This window comes from Salvia miltiorrhiza, chromosome 1 (assembly GCF_028751815.1).
Source record: "Salvia miltiorrhiza cultivar Shanhuang (shh) chromosome 1, IMPLAD_Smil_shh, whole genome shotgun sequence".
NCBI lineage: Eukaryota > Viridiplantae > Streptophyta > Magnoliopsida > Lamiales > Lamiaceae > Salvia > Salvia miltiorrhiza.
The window spans coordinates 37,818,361-37,834,948 of NC_080387.1; the positions used below are offsets into that span (position 1 = coordinate 37,818,361).

General features: G+C 33.7%; 1 protein-coding gene across 1 annotated transcript; it reads right to left on the bottom strand.

Moving 5' to 3' along the window:
- Window positions 1-35: 35 nt before the first annotated feature.
- On the bottom strand, window positions 36-3,836 carry LOC131024103 (WAT1-related protein At1g44800). The gene is made up of 7 exons (XM_057953651.1): window positions 3,371-3,836; window positions 3,218-3,280; window positions 2,355-2,471; window positions 1,150-1,390; window positions 908-1,066; window positions 521-672; window positions 36-371 (listed from the first exon to the last, which is right to left on the bottom strand). The coding sequence occupies exons 1-7, from the start codon at window positions 3,565-3,567 to the stop codon at window positions 179-181; spliced, it is 1,122 nt and encodes a 373-aa protein (XP_057809634.1). The 5' UTR covers window positions 3,568-3,836; the 3' UTR covers window positions 36-178.
- Between the last annotated feature and the right edge of the window lie 12,752 nt (window positions 3,837-16,588).

Below are 16,588 nucleotides of genomic sequence, written 5' to 3' on the forward strand. Positions count from 1 at the left end.
AATAGTAAAACATAAATGAAGGGCAAAACTTGGAATTTTGACATGAAAATCAAAATACATTAGGTAAAAGTAGCATTGAAAACATCAGACTGAAACAATTGAAATCGAGTCAACCACATCTTACACATGAGTGATTGAACATTTAATTCAGCAGTAATCATAGATTAAACATTGTGGATCAAGGCCCTTCATGCAAGGTATTGATTTTCTGATGATTATTTATGGATTTGACATTGATGTTGTCTGAAGCAATGGTGTCGGCCAGCACTGGTAATTCTTGGGATTTGGCCTTTGCCTTTGCCGAATCCTCTTTGCTTTTGCCCCACACCACGCAGTATAGCCCACTTACTATGATCACCGCTCCAATCACACTGCCAATATTCAAAATCCTTTATTAATTATATTAACTCGATACGACTATTCATAGTCTCGTAAATTATATTAATTTATTTATTATTCTCAATTCTTATAAAAATGAAAATTTCACTAAAATCACACTCTATATATATATATTATATACCTTCCGAGATGGAGCGTCTCAGCCAGAATTATGGCTCCCAAAACAGCAGTGATGATCATGCTGAGAGGGCTAAATGAAGTCACAAACACTGGACCTCGTGCTTTGTTCACCACACTTTGCAAGTAATATGCTATTCCTGAGCATACAAGTCCCTGAAAATTCGATTATATTAATTTCTATATATGAATTAATTAGTATAATCAAAATTGTTAGGCCAACAAAATTTCGGACTGCTTACAAAAATGGGAATACATCTTCTATTTTTATTTTTTTTTATCGTTAAACTTCAATCGCCCTTAGCCCATTATGTAAGCAGTCCAAAATTTTATTGACCCGACCCGACCCGACCCGACCCAACCCATGGCGTGAGATGGTAATTAAACTCACGGAATATGTAGCCGCGAGCAGCCTAGCATCAAAACCGATAGCCCACGCGCTCGGCCGCCGCTCCATTATCGCCGCCACGATGCCGCCTTCCACCGTTCCCATCAAACAAATCAACGCCGTCAACGACAGCTCCGCTGGGTAATCCTTCAATGTATTATTCTGTCCAATTCACCAAGATTTTAATTGAAATTCTTTTTTTTTTAATTGGAAATATAAATCAAGAATATATATATATATATTACTTGCAAAATGAAGAAGGCAGCCCAGCCGACGATGCAACCGAGCAGCATGATTGTGCCGGTGACCCAGTTCTGATCTGCGGCGGCGCTGGCGCCTTCGTGGTGGCCGCTGCCGTGAGAGAAGAACAAGATGTTGACGGCGGGGCCTTTGTACAGTGTCATCAGCATTGCTCCGGCCACCGTCACCGTCGTTCCGATCACTTTTGCTAAACTGTGCACTTTTTTCAGATTCACCTTTTCCAACCTGTGCCATTTTACATTTTATACTTTAATTATTCTTTTCAAAAGGAAAAATTGATAAATATATATATATATGGAATTTTGAATTTATTGAATGAATTTTGGAGAAGTGGAAGTTCTAAAATGGATTAGTTATTGCTAAAAATCAAATCAGTATTAACATTATTTCTTATTTTAGACGAGTTTTATAGATCAATGATAACATTTTTTTCGAGTTTCTAGTAAAATAAGCATGTTTAGAAATTTCTACTAATTAGAAAAATTAATGTGGAGTTAATTATTTCTTTTCACGATAATCTAGTTATTCAAACAAAATTTTCCTGCCGACATGAAAAAACCATGTCCGAGTCATTTCGTAGTCCTTAGAATATTCGAAATAAAAATAAAAATGGTACTCCTATTTTACACAAAAAATAATTATTTTATAAAAAACCATGAAAATGGAGTATTATTTTCTACAAATAAAAAAATGATATTATTAATTGTTACAATAATTTATAAAATATGTCTAAAATCATAATCACATAAAAATTGATGATTTTTTTAGCGGAAAATTGATGATTTTATAGCAATTAAGGATTATTTTGGTGGACATATATATACCGAACTGCAGGTGCCTCGGCTAATCATGTCAAAAGTTGTTGAATAAAATACTATGAAGTAGTAATTCATTGTATAATGTCAAATCTTGCCCAACTTCTTTAAACAAATAAATCACGAGATAAGTAGGAGTTCTACGATAACTTTTCAACTTTTAAATTATTCGCTCGTGCAAAGGCTTTTTTGTAGAAAAGATGGTGATTTATGAAATTATTTATGTCACGCCGATTTAAATTTAGAGAGAGAAAGAAAATTGTGCTATATCCGAGACTCGTGCATGCATTACTTGGAGCCATAACTTTTTTCTAGTTGCTTATTATATCTGCAATAAAAGAAACTAAAGGCGAATATGTATTAAATGAATATACCTGAAAACAACAGCCATAATGAAGGTGACGGCGGGGAGAATATTGACGGTCGCCGCCGCAAACGTCGCCGACGTATACTGGATTCCGACGCCGTACAAGTTCTGGTCCAAAACTGGCCTATAATTTTTTTAAAAAAATATATAATCAGAAAATTAATCCATATACCGAATATCCATCAACCTTATATATATAAACGCAACATTTACATGAGCAATTTTCCTAGATTGCATGCCTGTATATTTTGAATAAAGTAAATCGTATTAAATTAATGTTTTGCTGATATGTAAAAGTTTCTGACGAAGTTGTGAGTTTACGTAGCATGCATATGATATTATATATAAGAATATTAAAATAAGAACTAAAAAATTTAATTAATTTGTAATGTATTACTTATTTGTATAGTATACGTATGCACTTGTTATAAATATGCTTTATAATTTCCAGTGAAAACGCAGCATCAAATTTATGGAAAGATGACTGGGTGATAGAAAAGTAATTTGTGCCCGACAACCATTCATAATTAAATGACAAGATAAGAAAGTCAAATCAAATAATCTATTGTACTTGTATATTTTATCACATCCTTAAAAAAGATTAAGATAATTATATTTTTTTCAGAGGAAGATAATTATATTTTCTATGCTTAATATTTCGTATATATATATGAAATCACGTGCGATATATAATTACGGAATTACTACAAATTTGCAGTAGAAATTAAGAAAAAATGGATCCAAATTAGTAAACTATAGGAAATGAGAGTAGTGTAACAATTAACATGAATGTTTAAAGTTTAATGATACGAGACATTTAAAAGAAAAAAAAAGTCAAATTAATTATAGTAGTATGTTTAAGGGCATTACTCCAAGAAACCAAGCACCATTATCTTGAAGAATATCGATTTCGTCATGTTTGGCCTTATTTTCCTGCACAGAAGAATATAAGCAATTATACATAAAATCAAAACATATCATAGATTACTTCCAAATTCATAAAAAAAAACATGAAAATCTTACTTCTCAAAATAGTATGCAAAAGGAGCAAAAAAGATTGTTGCAACTGCATGGCGATAAACAACGAAAACCCAATGACTAAAACCTTTCTTAAAAGAGAGCAAGAGAATAATATGCATTCCTGCATACCCAAATTGAAGTGAAATCATAGCCAAATATGGCTTCATTTTGTTGAAAGATTCACCCATAATACACCCCATTTTTTGCTCTCTCTCTCTCTCTTTATATTCTTCTTCTCACTCTAGAACTCTTGCATGGGATGCACAAAAATGGGAGAGTGCCATTATATACACACAAAAAGCAAGGATAAAAGTGAGGAAACTTTGCATCATTTGAATATGTGTATACCACCTTTGCATGGTGCCACTAACTTTCTTTTTCTTTCTTTTTTAAATTATTCATCCTTTTAAATTCTTATCACGTATCGACTACAAGCGTATGTAAACCCGTTACGGTGCCATACCTCGTCAATGTCGACCTATATATATATATAGGGTGTGGTTCTAGAGAGAACTACATTATATGTGAGAACGTGAGAACCATCAAATCTAATGCATTCACTGTAAAAATTAATGCATTCACTGTTAAAATTAATGCACTCAAAAAAATATAAAAAATTGCTCCCTTCAGGATTCGAACCCAGGATCTGCATTCATCCAACAAGATGATACATCCACCGTAGATCTTGATGATCGAATGGCTGAAAATGGTTCTCCGTTCTTTTTTTATTTATGGTTCTTTCTTGAACCTCTCCCTATATATATATATATATATATATATATATATATATATATATATATATGAAATTGTTGTATAAGAAAAGACCCTTTGACGTTCAAATTATTAATGTTGAACTAACAAAATAATATCTTTAAAATTATAATATTGTTATTGGATATTAAATCTAGATATTCGACTCGTCCAACAGACCTTGACCCGCCACCGTGTCACAAGGTTTGTGGTCGAGCCAATTTATTTAAGAGGTGGTCTTGGGTACAACTAGGTGTGTACCGTACAATCGGGTTTTGCACCCGCACTTAAACCCTGACTCGCACCTTGACCTGAATCCGTATCTTGATCCAAACCATATAAATAACATGATTCTAGGTGCGGGTCAATCCGGTTGTATAGTACACTCAATTGTACCCAAGTTTTTGTGTTTATTTTAAATCCTCTACTTTGTAAATCGGTTTTAATTAATATTAGTTCTTTGTGTAATCAATCCAATATCAATTCTTTAAGAATACTAGCTCTATCCTATTATTTAAAAATTAAAAATAAAACATTTCCCCGAAATATTTTTGGTAAGGATTCCATCTTATTTTAATATTCCCGATATGATTATTTCTAAAATGGGATAGAATTTTTTGGACCATAAATTGTTGTTACGGTTTGGGTAGTGGTCATTTGTGATTGTAATGTGTAGTTGAGGATGTGGTTTCCTTTTGTGGATGACGAGTGGACACTTTTTCTTGAAAATGGCTTATAAATAATTACTTATCTTTTTCGAGATTTTTCATCATAATACTTTCTCAATCATTTACTTTCAAATATTAGAAAAGTATTGAATATAAATACAGTGGGGAGAATATGGATAATTTTTTAACTGAGACACTTATTGGAGAACAAGGACAAAAGCTAATGTAGTTGTAGTATCAATTTTTGGAGAACAAGGACAAAAGTTAATATATAGAGGGAGTACACAATATATACATGATCGATGTAGTTGTAGTATCAAATTTTTTTACTTCTAACAAAATTTACTTTAATAATTTAATTTGTAAATTATATTTGTTATAATGAGAACTACATTTTTTATGAGAACGCGAGAATCATTATAGTTAATCTATTTGCTGTTAAAATTAATGTACTCGAAAAAAAATTTCACTCTCTTCAGGATTCGAACCCAAGTGATGCATTCATCTAGTAAGATGATGCAACTATCATAGATCTTGATGTTCGAAAAATTGAAAATGTTCATTTTCTGTTTTCATTTTATATAGATAATGGAGAGAGAGAGAGAGGGAGAGAGAATAATGGAGATGCTACTCGAGCGTTATGTGATGATGCATAGTTTCTATCACATCTTTTAGACGTCTTCGGATAAGTGTGTCGATGGAACACCCAATAAGGCAAAAACCAATTTGAAAATAAAGTATTTGTTTCACCACATACATATATAATCGATTATTCGTATCAATATAAATTATATGGATAGTTCTGATGATATAATTATCATTATTTATTTGTTAGAACTTAGTCAGAATTTAATTGAATGATGATATTACATCATTCCTATTTAGCTAGTTTTCTCGAGAATGATTAGCTTCTACGGAATATATTAGCTAGGCTTATCGTCGTATCGTTTTCTCTAAAAAGATTTTCAAGAAAGTAGTCAACACATTTTCAATAATTGATAAAAAGAGATACTAAATAAATAATATAATAAGCAAAGTTGCAGGATATATAGGAATTAAATTAAATTAAATAGTTACATTTATGTCCATTTTCATGAGATGGTGTGCGTGTTGAGTTGTTCAATGAATCGATCGATAGGGAATTTTCCTCTTTTGCCTTATGTTGCGTGAGGAAATCTACTTGAATTATTTGGGATATACTTTTTTTAATTAATATAGAATATATGCATACGTAAATATTTTAAGGCCCTAAACTGAAACATTAATATAAAACACAAATAGATACTGTTGATTTTTTTTTTTATTATTATTACGTAACAAATCAACGTTTAGTGTTGGAAAGAATTGATATATTTATATTCTAGACAGTAACAATTTGCAAAATTGCATGTCGACAAATTTAGTTAAAAAGATCTCCGACTTGTATCTAACACAAGAAATGTAGTTTTTTGAAGGAAACACAAGAAATGTAGTTGTTACATCATTAAACAACAGATATAAGACAAGATTAATGACAAATGCAAAGTCAGATTATGCTACATGCATGATCATGCTTTTTGTATATAATAATCCCATAGCAAATTAAATTATCATGCAAAATACTGATCAAATCTATCGAAAACTATCAGACTATTATCGGCCTTAACCAGTTAAATACCCAACCTATAAGGGTGTATTTGTTTTTTGTCCCTCTAAATAGAGGAATAATATATATAATGAAGAATTAATTTATCACTTAAAGTAGCTAGGAATCACATTTTTATATCTTATTTACTTTGATTAATGAACATATTTATCTCGCTCTTTATAAGGTAGTATAAAATTATAACACCTTCTATCTTTATATATATAAAAAGTAAAGTAAATGTAAATAAGTTTAATTGCAAGGACATAATTGGAATTGAAAAATTAATTAAGTTAAAATTGTTACCTATAAAACCGCCGACAATCAATTTTTGCAAAACTGCCGACCATTTTTTATTTTTTATGTACACAATTTAGAATTAATACCTATCATTTCTTACTATGTAAAATAGATCAGAATAAGCAAAAGCATTAAAAGCAAAACGTATAATTTGTTTAATGTTTTATCAGTATACTTAATAATTTATTATCTCTCTATTTTTCCTTTTCAAGAGATGTGTTTAAACGTTTTTATTTTTATTTGCCCTTTTTATGATTTTTTGACATTTTGGTTTTCTATATTTTGTATTTGTATTATTTTATGTTTATTTTTTTAATAAGAGAAACGAATTTTAAATTAAAATGTATCATGATGTCACTACTATAAAAATTTGTAAATTACATGATTATATTTTATTTTTAAACATTAAATTATACAATTGCCACATAATAAAAGGTAGTGACAGTGGATCAATTTTTTGAATTGATTATTAATTTGTTCAAACACAAAATATAGAATTATTATAGGTTAAGAGAATAATTTGTAAGTAAATTGAGCATTAACCACTTTCTACCCAGGCCACATTGATTTTTATTTTTATTTTTTTTTATCTATTCTCTCTCTCTCTCTCTCTTTGCATATTTGCTTTCTTCTTATTTTAGTATATTTTATTCTATATGCAATTAAACTAAAAGATTATGAAAAATAATTTAGTTTGATATGCGATATGAAAAATTAAGTTCAAGATAGTAAAATTACAATCTTTTAAAATTTCAACATATTTATTTGAATAATTAAATACATGTTTATCTTTCTACAAATATAAATGGAACAATTACTTTGTTTGCATGTATTAAACAACCTCAACGAGTTATATAATATGCATATATTATAAAATATCTCTTACTTTAATAAAAAAAGAAAAGTGAATCATTTTTTAACTTTTTGGAAATTTCTTAAATACTTAAAATTTCAACATATTATTTGAAGGAAATAACTTTTTATTTTTTTATATTTTCCTTATATATATACTTGATTTGACTATTACTTATAATTTTGAATTCGAAAGTATAGTTGTTAATCTGGTTTACATCATTAGCAACTTATTGTGATACTAACAAATGTTATATTGTTGCATAAATTACATTGATTACATTAAAATATTAGATAAATTTGTAAACAATAAATTTGATATTAAAATTATTTTTTAGGTTATACTAATAATTACTCTCTACTCCCACAAAAACAATCTATTTTTGCCATTTAAGGATGTCCACAAAAATTAGTCTCATTACAGTTTTGGAAAGTTTGCATCACATGATGGATCTTTTTCTTCATCCACAATATAATTAATTATCATTATTTACATTACTTTTGAAGTGTGATCCTTTATTCATTACAATACACTAACCATTATTATTAAAATTTGTATCATCTTTTTCTAGGACTATTTTTTGTAAACGAGCAAAATATAAAATATATACACAATTTATGCGTGTCTAAGATCATAATCACCGCGTATAGCGCGTGAGATACACTAGTTTGGTACAAAATTATATCTTGCTCAAGAAAAAAGGTGATGCCCAAAATTTTATACAATATGTGCAATTTTTTATTACGTTAAAACAAACCAGATATAAAGTCATAAATTGAGCTTATTTCTTCCTTTACCTCAAAACAATTAAACTTACCCTAGCAAGTTCGCTATTTCAACTCGATGTTTAATTTGTCGTTTTATTCAGGTTCTTTACCTGATTTTGTGGACTATTCTCTTTAAGTTATAATAGTTCCCCTCTTTTAAGTTATAATAGTTCCCCTTTTTCGCTCAAAAAAAAAAAAAAAACCTTACCCTAGCAAGCTATGTGAATCTTACATCGGATGGATTTTTTAATGCTGGCTAGCTAAAATATTCTTAAAATATTGAGATCTGAATTAAAATGAGCTATCATTTTCACCATTTAATACAATTAATTATTAAATACGATTTTTATAAAAGAAAAAAAAACTTAAAGATCCCTTGAAAGCACAAAGAAGCAGAAAAATAGTGATAATTTGTGTATATTTGAATATCTGGCCAAATTATTATGTCAATGTGTTTTCATCTTAATTAATATTGTTCGGAATAAATCAAAATACATTTTAATTTTTTCTTACACATACGTGTACGTACTCTAGGATTAAAGATTATGTGATACATAATAGGGAAAAGAATATGGGGCCAAAGAAACCTAGATTGATTAATTAACGACAAATAGTAAACGCATTTATTTATTATTGGTTGATTAAACATTCATTAGAGTGCATGTAACTATGTAAGTATTAAACTATTAATAGCTCTTCATTAATCTCACCTTTATTAGATGTCCCATTTACACGTGATATTCAGAAAAAATATGTGGCAGAATAAGAGAAAAAGGTGAATAAAAAAAAATCTTTTTATAAGAATGAAATAAAATTCGTAATAGTAGGCTAGAAAAGTTGGGAGACAAAGCCAAATGAAAGAAAACTTGGTGCTTTCTTGGTAAGATTCCAATATTGTTGAATTGTGTGGATTCCCACCTCAATTTTGGAAAGCACAAATTGAAAGCCTTTGATATAGGCATTGATCATATCCCTAGCTATTATTGATAAATAACAAACATACATATCCATTTATACAATCATATTGATGAATAATTATATTAACAATAATACGTCGGTAAGAAAAATATACGTACCGTTAAATAGAATTCAACCCTAATCGTGTGATGATATATGTGGCACTATCATATCATCTTAGTGGTTGATGAGTTAACTTCATCCTTTTCTTTTCTCCCCTCTTACTCCTCAAGCTCATGGTCACAATAATTAAGGGGGTGTATTCGTTCTGAAATTTGATGAATTTTTATGGATTTTAAAAGTCTGGGTGTATTCGTTTAAGACTTTTAAAAGTCTGCAGAAATCTGGGTGTATTCGTTCAAGACTTTTAAAAGTCCATATAAATCTGGGTGTATTCGTTCAAGACTTTTTAAAATCCATACAAATCTAGGTGTATTCGTTATTCCATTGACTTAAAATCCGAAATGACTTTCATGGATTTCATCCAAAAATACACACGACGAAATCCGGCTATGAACCACGAGAATTGAAATCCATGAAATTTTAAGCGAGCGCTGAGTTCCAGCGCCCGCGGCCAAGAAGCCAGCGAGCGCTGGAACTCAGCCATCGTTGAATTGTCCAGCCCACGCTGGGTTTGAACGGGCGCTGGGTTCCCAGCGGCCGCTGGGTTGCCGCGATCGCTGGGCCCAGGCAGCCCAGCCCACCCACGCTTTTTAAATACAGCTCTTCGGTTTTTCCCCCTCATTCCACAGACGCCTACACAGAAGCAGACTTCAAAAAGAAGACAAGTTTAGGGTTCTATATTAGCTTTTAGCCAGGTATTTTTTTCATAAATTTTGTATCTTCATATTATTTTAATTATGCAATTTTTCTATAGCATGAATCTTGTACCTTTATAAATTGTTAGCAACTGTATGTTGTGTTTCTGTTGCGTGTGAGTTGATTTCAGTTTTTTATTGATGTTTTTTATTTTTATATTTTTATTCATTGATATAGTACTGTATCTGTATTTATTTTCGGTGTCTAGTAATATTATTATGGGAGACTCTCAACCACAAGATTCCAAAAAAAAGGCAGTGTATGAAGCATGGACAAAGGAACAAAGTGATGCCTTGTTAAGAATTCTGGTTGAATCTACAATTAGGGGATGGCGCGATAATAGTGGTTTATTTAGCAAAGCCACAGTAGAGGAAATGATATTGCCTGTTCTGAATGAAAGACTTAGGTGCAATAAAAATTATAATCACTACCAAAGTCGTATCAAATGGTTTAAGAGCCGTTGGAATGCTTATTCAACACTCTTGAAGTTTAACTATGGTTTTGGCTATGACAACAACACCAAAAAATTCACGGCCCCAGATGAAGTATGAGATGTGTATATAGAGGTAAATTTGTTATCAATTATTTTTTAAACACAATGTTATTTAAATAATATAGTTAATTAATAATTTTCTTATTTATTATTTTAGGCTCACCCAAAAGATGCATACTTACGCACTGAGAGTTTTTCGAATTTTGAAGACTTGGGGCTTGCTGTTGGAAACGGTGTGGCTGTAGGAAGAAACGCAATTGGAGTGGGCAGTGTTACTGATGCTAGGACAATAGGAGTTGATGAAAGTAGAGGTCCGCTCATAGAGGAGTTGAATTACGATGCTGATAATGAGGCGTTTGTAGTACTGGGTCAAGATGATCCACCGTTATCCGGCTCCAAATCACCTTTGGAGTCCACTGAAGTGCCTGTGGAGTCCACTCAGAGAAAAGCTCCCGCCAAAAGAAGCAGAGGCCAGTTTGAGACAAATTCAGGCCACACTGAAAATAGTTCGCATCAGGAGCTCATGGTAGAAATTAAAAAAATCACTAGCACAATGGATCGAGTTGAAAGCCTCTTCGTGAAACGAGATACTATGCTGGAGAGAAGAGAACAAGAAAAAAGTTATACAACTTGGGATGCTATCAAAGAAATTCCTGATTTGAGTGACGATGCCCGCATGACAGCATTTGACTTGCTTGTTACAAAGTCACAAAAAGATGGATTTATGAAAATGACTGTTCCTGAACGTAAAAGATGGATAGAATCCAAGACTAGGGGGATTAGAGGATAGTTTAGTCATGTTTTTTGAACTATGTTTTTATTTTTGTTTCACCATCTTTTTATGAGTACATTGTTTTGTTGGTTTTATGTTTTAATACTTTATTTTGTTGATTAATGAATGGTTTTTATGAGTATTTTTAAAAGGCTATTTTTTGTGAGTCCCTTTTATTCTTATTTCAATTATTGTTTCATTGTTTTAAATGGCAGCATGAATCATGAAGATAAAATTAAAATTGCAATTGAAGAAGACATAGATGAAGAACTTGAGGATGAAATCGAAACAGAGATGGAGATTGAACTTTCTGATCATGCTAGGCAACTGATGGAAGCAGCTAAGGTAGTTATCACTCTATAGGGAAATATTATGACGCTACATCCGACTGCTGACAACTCTCTGATGCGACGACCAAAGACTAGGGAAGGATTCCGTTTTATTACGAGAATGATGGATGGAGATCCGAGCCAGTTTCGACAGTTATATAGAATGTATCCTGACGTCTTCATCAAATTATGCCAGATCATTAGGGAGAAAGCCCATGTGGATGATACACGATACACAACTGTTGAAGAAATATTGGCAACATTCCTCATCATTGTAGGGCACAACGATCGTTATTGTAACGTTCGTGAAAGGTTTGGTCGTTCGCATTTTGCTGCTAATCAGAACTTCAACAAAATCTTGAGAGCATTGAACACCATAGCACCGGACATGATGGTTAAGCCGACTGGCGCAATACCCGCTAAAATTCGGGAAAGTACCAGATTTTATCCTTACTTCAAGGTATAATATTTCTGCTCTTGTATTATATTAAATATTTTTGGTTTTTGTGTAACACATTCAAATATTATTTTAGGATTGTATCGGGGCTATAGATGGCACTCATATCCCGGCCATGATAAAAGGTAAAGACGTGAGCTGTTATCGTAATTGTCATGGGGTGAATTCGCAAAATGTTTTGGCAGCTTGCAACTTTGATTTGCAGTTAATCTATGTGCTTAGTGGATGGGAAGGCCCAGCCCATGATTCCAAAATTTTAAGTGATGCAATGTCTAGACCAAATGGACTCCACGTACCTCAAGGTAAATATTTTCTAGTAGATTGTGGATTTGCTAATCGTCGTCAGTTTTTGGCTCCGTTACGTGGCGTTCGATATCATCTCAAAGATTTCGGTGGTGAAGGTCGTCATCCAAGAAATGCAGATGAGTTGTTCAATCTTCGACATGCATCATTGCGAAACGTGATTGAACGAATTTTTGAAATCTTCAAATCACGTTTCACAATTTTCAAAACAGCTCCTCCGTTCCCATTTCAAACACAAGCAGAGTTAGTTTTGGCTTGTGCTGGATTGCATAACTTTCTCCGAAAGGAGTGTCGTTCTGATGAATTTCCAGTCGAAGTTGAAGAAGGAAATGTTGCACCAGATGTTGAGAACGATGCAGACATTTTGGAATATCTTTCTCAAAGCCAACTGTCCCAGCGGAATGAAGCGAATATATGGAGAACAAATATTGCTAATGCTATGTGGCAAAATAGACAAATATCTGAAACCGATCAAGACGATCAGGCGGAGACCGAAGATAATATTTAGGGCGGTGTTTTGATGGATGTTGTTGAATTAACGTTTTTTTTTTCAATGTTGGATTTTTTATGGATGTTGACGTTATTTTTAGATTTTTTTTAATGGATTCATAACGATCATTATTGAGCATGAATTATATAATTTAGGGGTGTATTAGCTGGGGATTTGATGAAATCCACGGAATTGAGCATGAATTAGGGGGTATTTGTTTGGGATTTGAGTAAATCCCAAGAATTCGTGCATTCTGACTCGGCTTCCAGCGGCCGCTGGAAGCCAGAACACGCTGGGTTCCCAGCGTATTCAGGCTTCCAGCGGCCACTTGAAGCTGAGTTAGAATGCACGAATTCTTGGGATTTCCTCAAATCCCAAACAAATACATCACCTAATTCATATTTTTGGGGTTGTTTATGTTACAAATTTGTGTATATTTTTTTATTTTGACTTCATCATTCGTTATATTTATGTAAACTTGTATGATGATAAAAACATAATAACATGATTCAAATCCAAAACATGAAATCCAAGTATGTTTTAATGATAACATGAAACTCATGAATCAAATTCAAACATAATTCAAACTCATAAAACAATGTCAACATTAAACCAAATAACAGAGATATAAAACATCAGAAACGTGGTCTCCAAAAAATCCCACTGGCGCTGCAACTCGGCAATATGCTAGTCTTGTGCATCAAAGCGAGCATTCATATCATCCCTCATTGATGTCATCGAGGAGTCAAAATGCGCTTGGAATGCTCTCATGGAAGAATCAAAGTGTGTACGGAATGATGTGAGATCATTCTGAAACTGCTGATGGTAGTCTCTCGACATTGAACCACCGGCTGCTCGATCTCCATTCCCCTCGTCTTCTTCCTTTGCCTCTTCGGCTTCCTCTTCAGATTCTTCTTCGTTCTCCTCTTCTTCATCATCACCGGCGGTTCCAAATGGACCGGCACCAGGATCATTGCGAGGACAACGACCTGCTGCAATCTCGGAGTGTATGTAGTTAACTACACAACTCCTCTTCTCATGAGGAACCAGCGTGAATCGGTCAGAAATCAATTGAGCTCCTTTGAGCTCACCATAATCAATGTACTCACCATGCAGCTCATCCTGACCATCCTGAGGCCCCTCTGTCGCAGTAAGAACTCCAAACTTGTGTGTCAAACCAGTGATAATAGTAGATAAAGAAGCATGGGCAGCAGGGCGCTTCTTCGCCCGAATCATAGCAGCCCAAATAAACTGTGAGATGCACACTTTTATGCCATCAAAAGCACACTCCAGCAAAAATACCTCATATGCATTCACCTTATTCGCCTGTTCCTTTCCAGACACATTATATGCAAGAAATTTATGTACAATAGACAACGCCGGATCCTTAATGAACTCACTAGGCATACCCGAACTATCCCAATTATCACAGCCAGTCAATCGATTCCACGCTTGATTAACATTCCATCCCCGAGGTTTATCAGATAATCCAAAAATAGGGAAACCAAAAACAGCTTTCATTCTAGCCAAACTAATTTTATACTCTCGATCATACATCCTAGCTTTAATCCATTTCATATCACCACTCATATCCACGGTAGTCATGAACTCATAACATAGAGGATCATACCCAGAAAATTTAATATTTCTAGTCAAATACAAACCACCTTGCCGCTCAAGATTCAAATCAGTAATCAACTCCCAATCCAAGTAATGCGGACAAGTAATGTAGTTCACGTTAAATTTCTTAAATATTTCTCCCTCTAATTCGGTTTGCAAGTCAAAGGGACATTCGTACCTTTCGCTCAAAGTTGGCTCCTCCTCGTCTCTACGGATGTTGGCGTTCTTGGTTCGGACCATTATGTCATTGAAGGTGACCGGAGAGGATGGTGGTATGGAAGGACTGAAGTGGTGGTGAATTTTTTGGCTGGGAGAGGTTTGGGAGCGGCGCAAAGCGGAGAGGATGTAAATTAGGGCACCAGCGCCCGCTGAGCATTTATATATACCACTTATTCCCAGCGCTCGTTGGAACCCAGCGGTCGCTGGGTTTCCAGCGCTCGTTGGAACTCAGCGCTCGCTGGGTTTCCAGCGGTGCTGGGACTCCGCGGGCGTTGGTTTCATGGAATTCAATTCCAAAATTATCCCGTAAAGTCTTCGAAAATTAGTGAAAATCGGGGTGAAATCCAACCACGAATTCTTTGAAAGTCGTCTGGAATCTATATGAATTCCATGAAATTTAAATTCCATGGACTTTTCAAAGTCTGTGGAAATCCACAACGAATACATCCCCCTAAATTTAATACATAAAAATGAAAGCTCGATTAATACTTTTTCATTTAACTACCAAAAGAGGAATAAATTTAAGAAATTAGACTTTTAATTATATTATCTCTATTCACGATACCGTTTTCATTTTATAAACGACACAAATGTTTTAAAAAATGATGGATAATAGTAGGTATTGATGTGAGTGAAGTTTGGGTCCCACGATTGTTGTGAGTGAAATTTGTGGACCATACTGCAATAAATGAAATTAAAAATGATATTGTAGACGGATCAAAATGATAAAAATAAAAACGATACTGTGGACGGCGGGAGTATATAGTTTGTAAATGTGATGTTCTTAGCCGTAATTTTGAGATATAAAAGAATATGAAATGAAAACGGTAAAAAAAAAATGTTAATGCGAACTACACGTTAACAGTGCTAATAGATGTAAGAAAAGAAAGACAAGGCCCACATTATTCGAACCTACTTCACTAGCCTTTTTCGATCCATCAATCCATCAAGGGCTGCCATCGACGGTGTGATGAATAACATTGACGAGCGAGTGTCGGAAGAAGATAAAGAACTTCTAGCTAGACCGTTTGAGGCGGCGGATTTCAAATGGGCAATTTTTTACATGCACCCGACTAAAGCCCGGGGACCAGACGACTTTTGTGCTCATTTCTATCAGCGTTTTTGGCTAGCTATGACAACTATATTACGTATGAAATGTTGGCAGTCCTCAATGGGAAAATTGACATTCAAGAGTCAAATGAGATGATTATCACACTGATCCCTAAGGTGGATAAGCCGAGCACTGTGGAAGATTTCAGGCCCTTGAGCATGTGTAATACTATCTATAAGATAGTGTCCAAGGTGTTGGTTAATCGGTTGAGAAAGGTGTTGGATGGAGTCATTGAACCAGCACAGAGTGCATTCCTGAAAGGCAGGCAGATTACGGATAACATGCTTATTAGCTTCGAATGTCAACATTTGATTCGAAGAAGAAAAAAAGGTCGGAACGTGTCACAGCCCGACTCCAGACTTGACGGCTGTCCCCACAGATCAACACATGTCTTTTCTAGCGTATTTTGTCCTCACTCGCATGCTCCCCGAGAAACTTTCGAGGGGGTCACCCATCCTGGAATTGCTCCAAGCCAAACACGTTTAACCTTGGAGTTTCTTCCACGTGGCCACTAGAAAAGAAGATGCATCTTGTTAATATGAGTATCCCTATCAAATCCTTTAAACTATCCTTAAATATGTTGTCCCATTCCAACATATTCTCGGAATCCCTCTCGTTTGGGTGTGTTCCGGTTCATCCCTGCGCCCTTCCGCTTGGAAGTCTTAATCGGAGTCGCTCCTTGTCCGTGC

Bases quoted from the DNA above. Each gene is read 5' to 3' on its own strand.
- LOC131024103 (XM_057953651.1), bottom strand. From the start codon at position 3,567: ATGGGGTGTATTATGGGTGAATCTTTCAACAAAATGAAGCCATATTTG. The intron at 1,391-2,354 runs GTATATTCATTT...AAAATGGCACAG, and splicing joins ATTATGGCTGTTGTTTTCAG to GTTGGAAAAGGTGAATCTGA. The intron at 673-907 runs GTGAGTTTAATT...TCGAATTTTCAG, and splicing joins TGCTCGCGGCTACATATTCC to GGACTTGTATGCTCAGGAAT.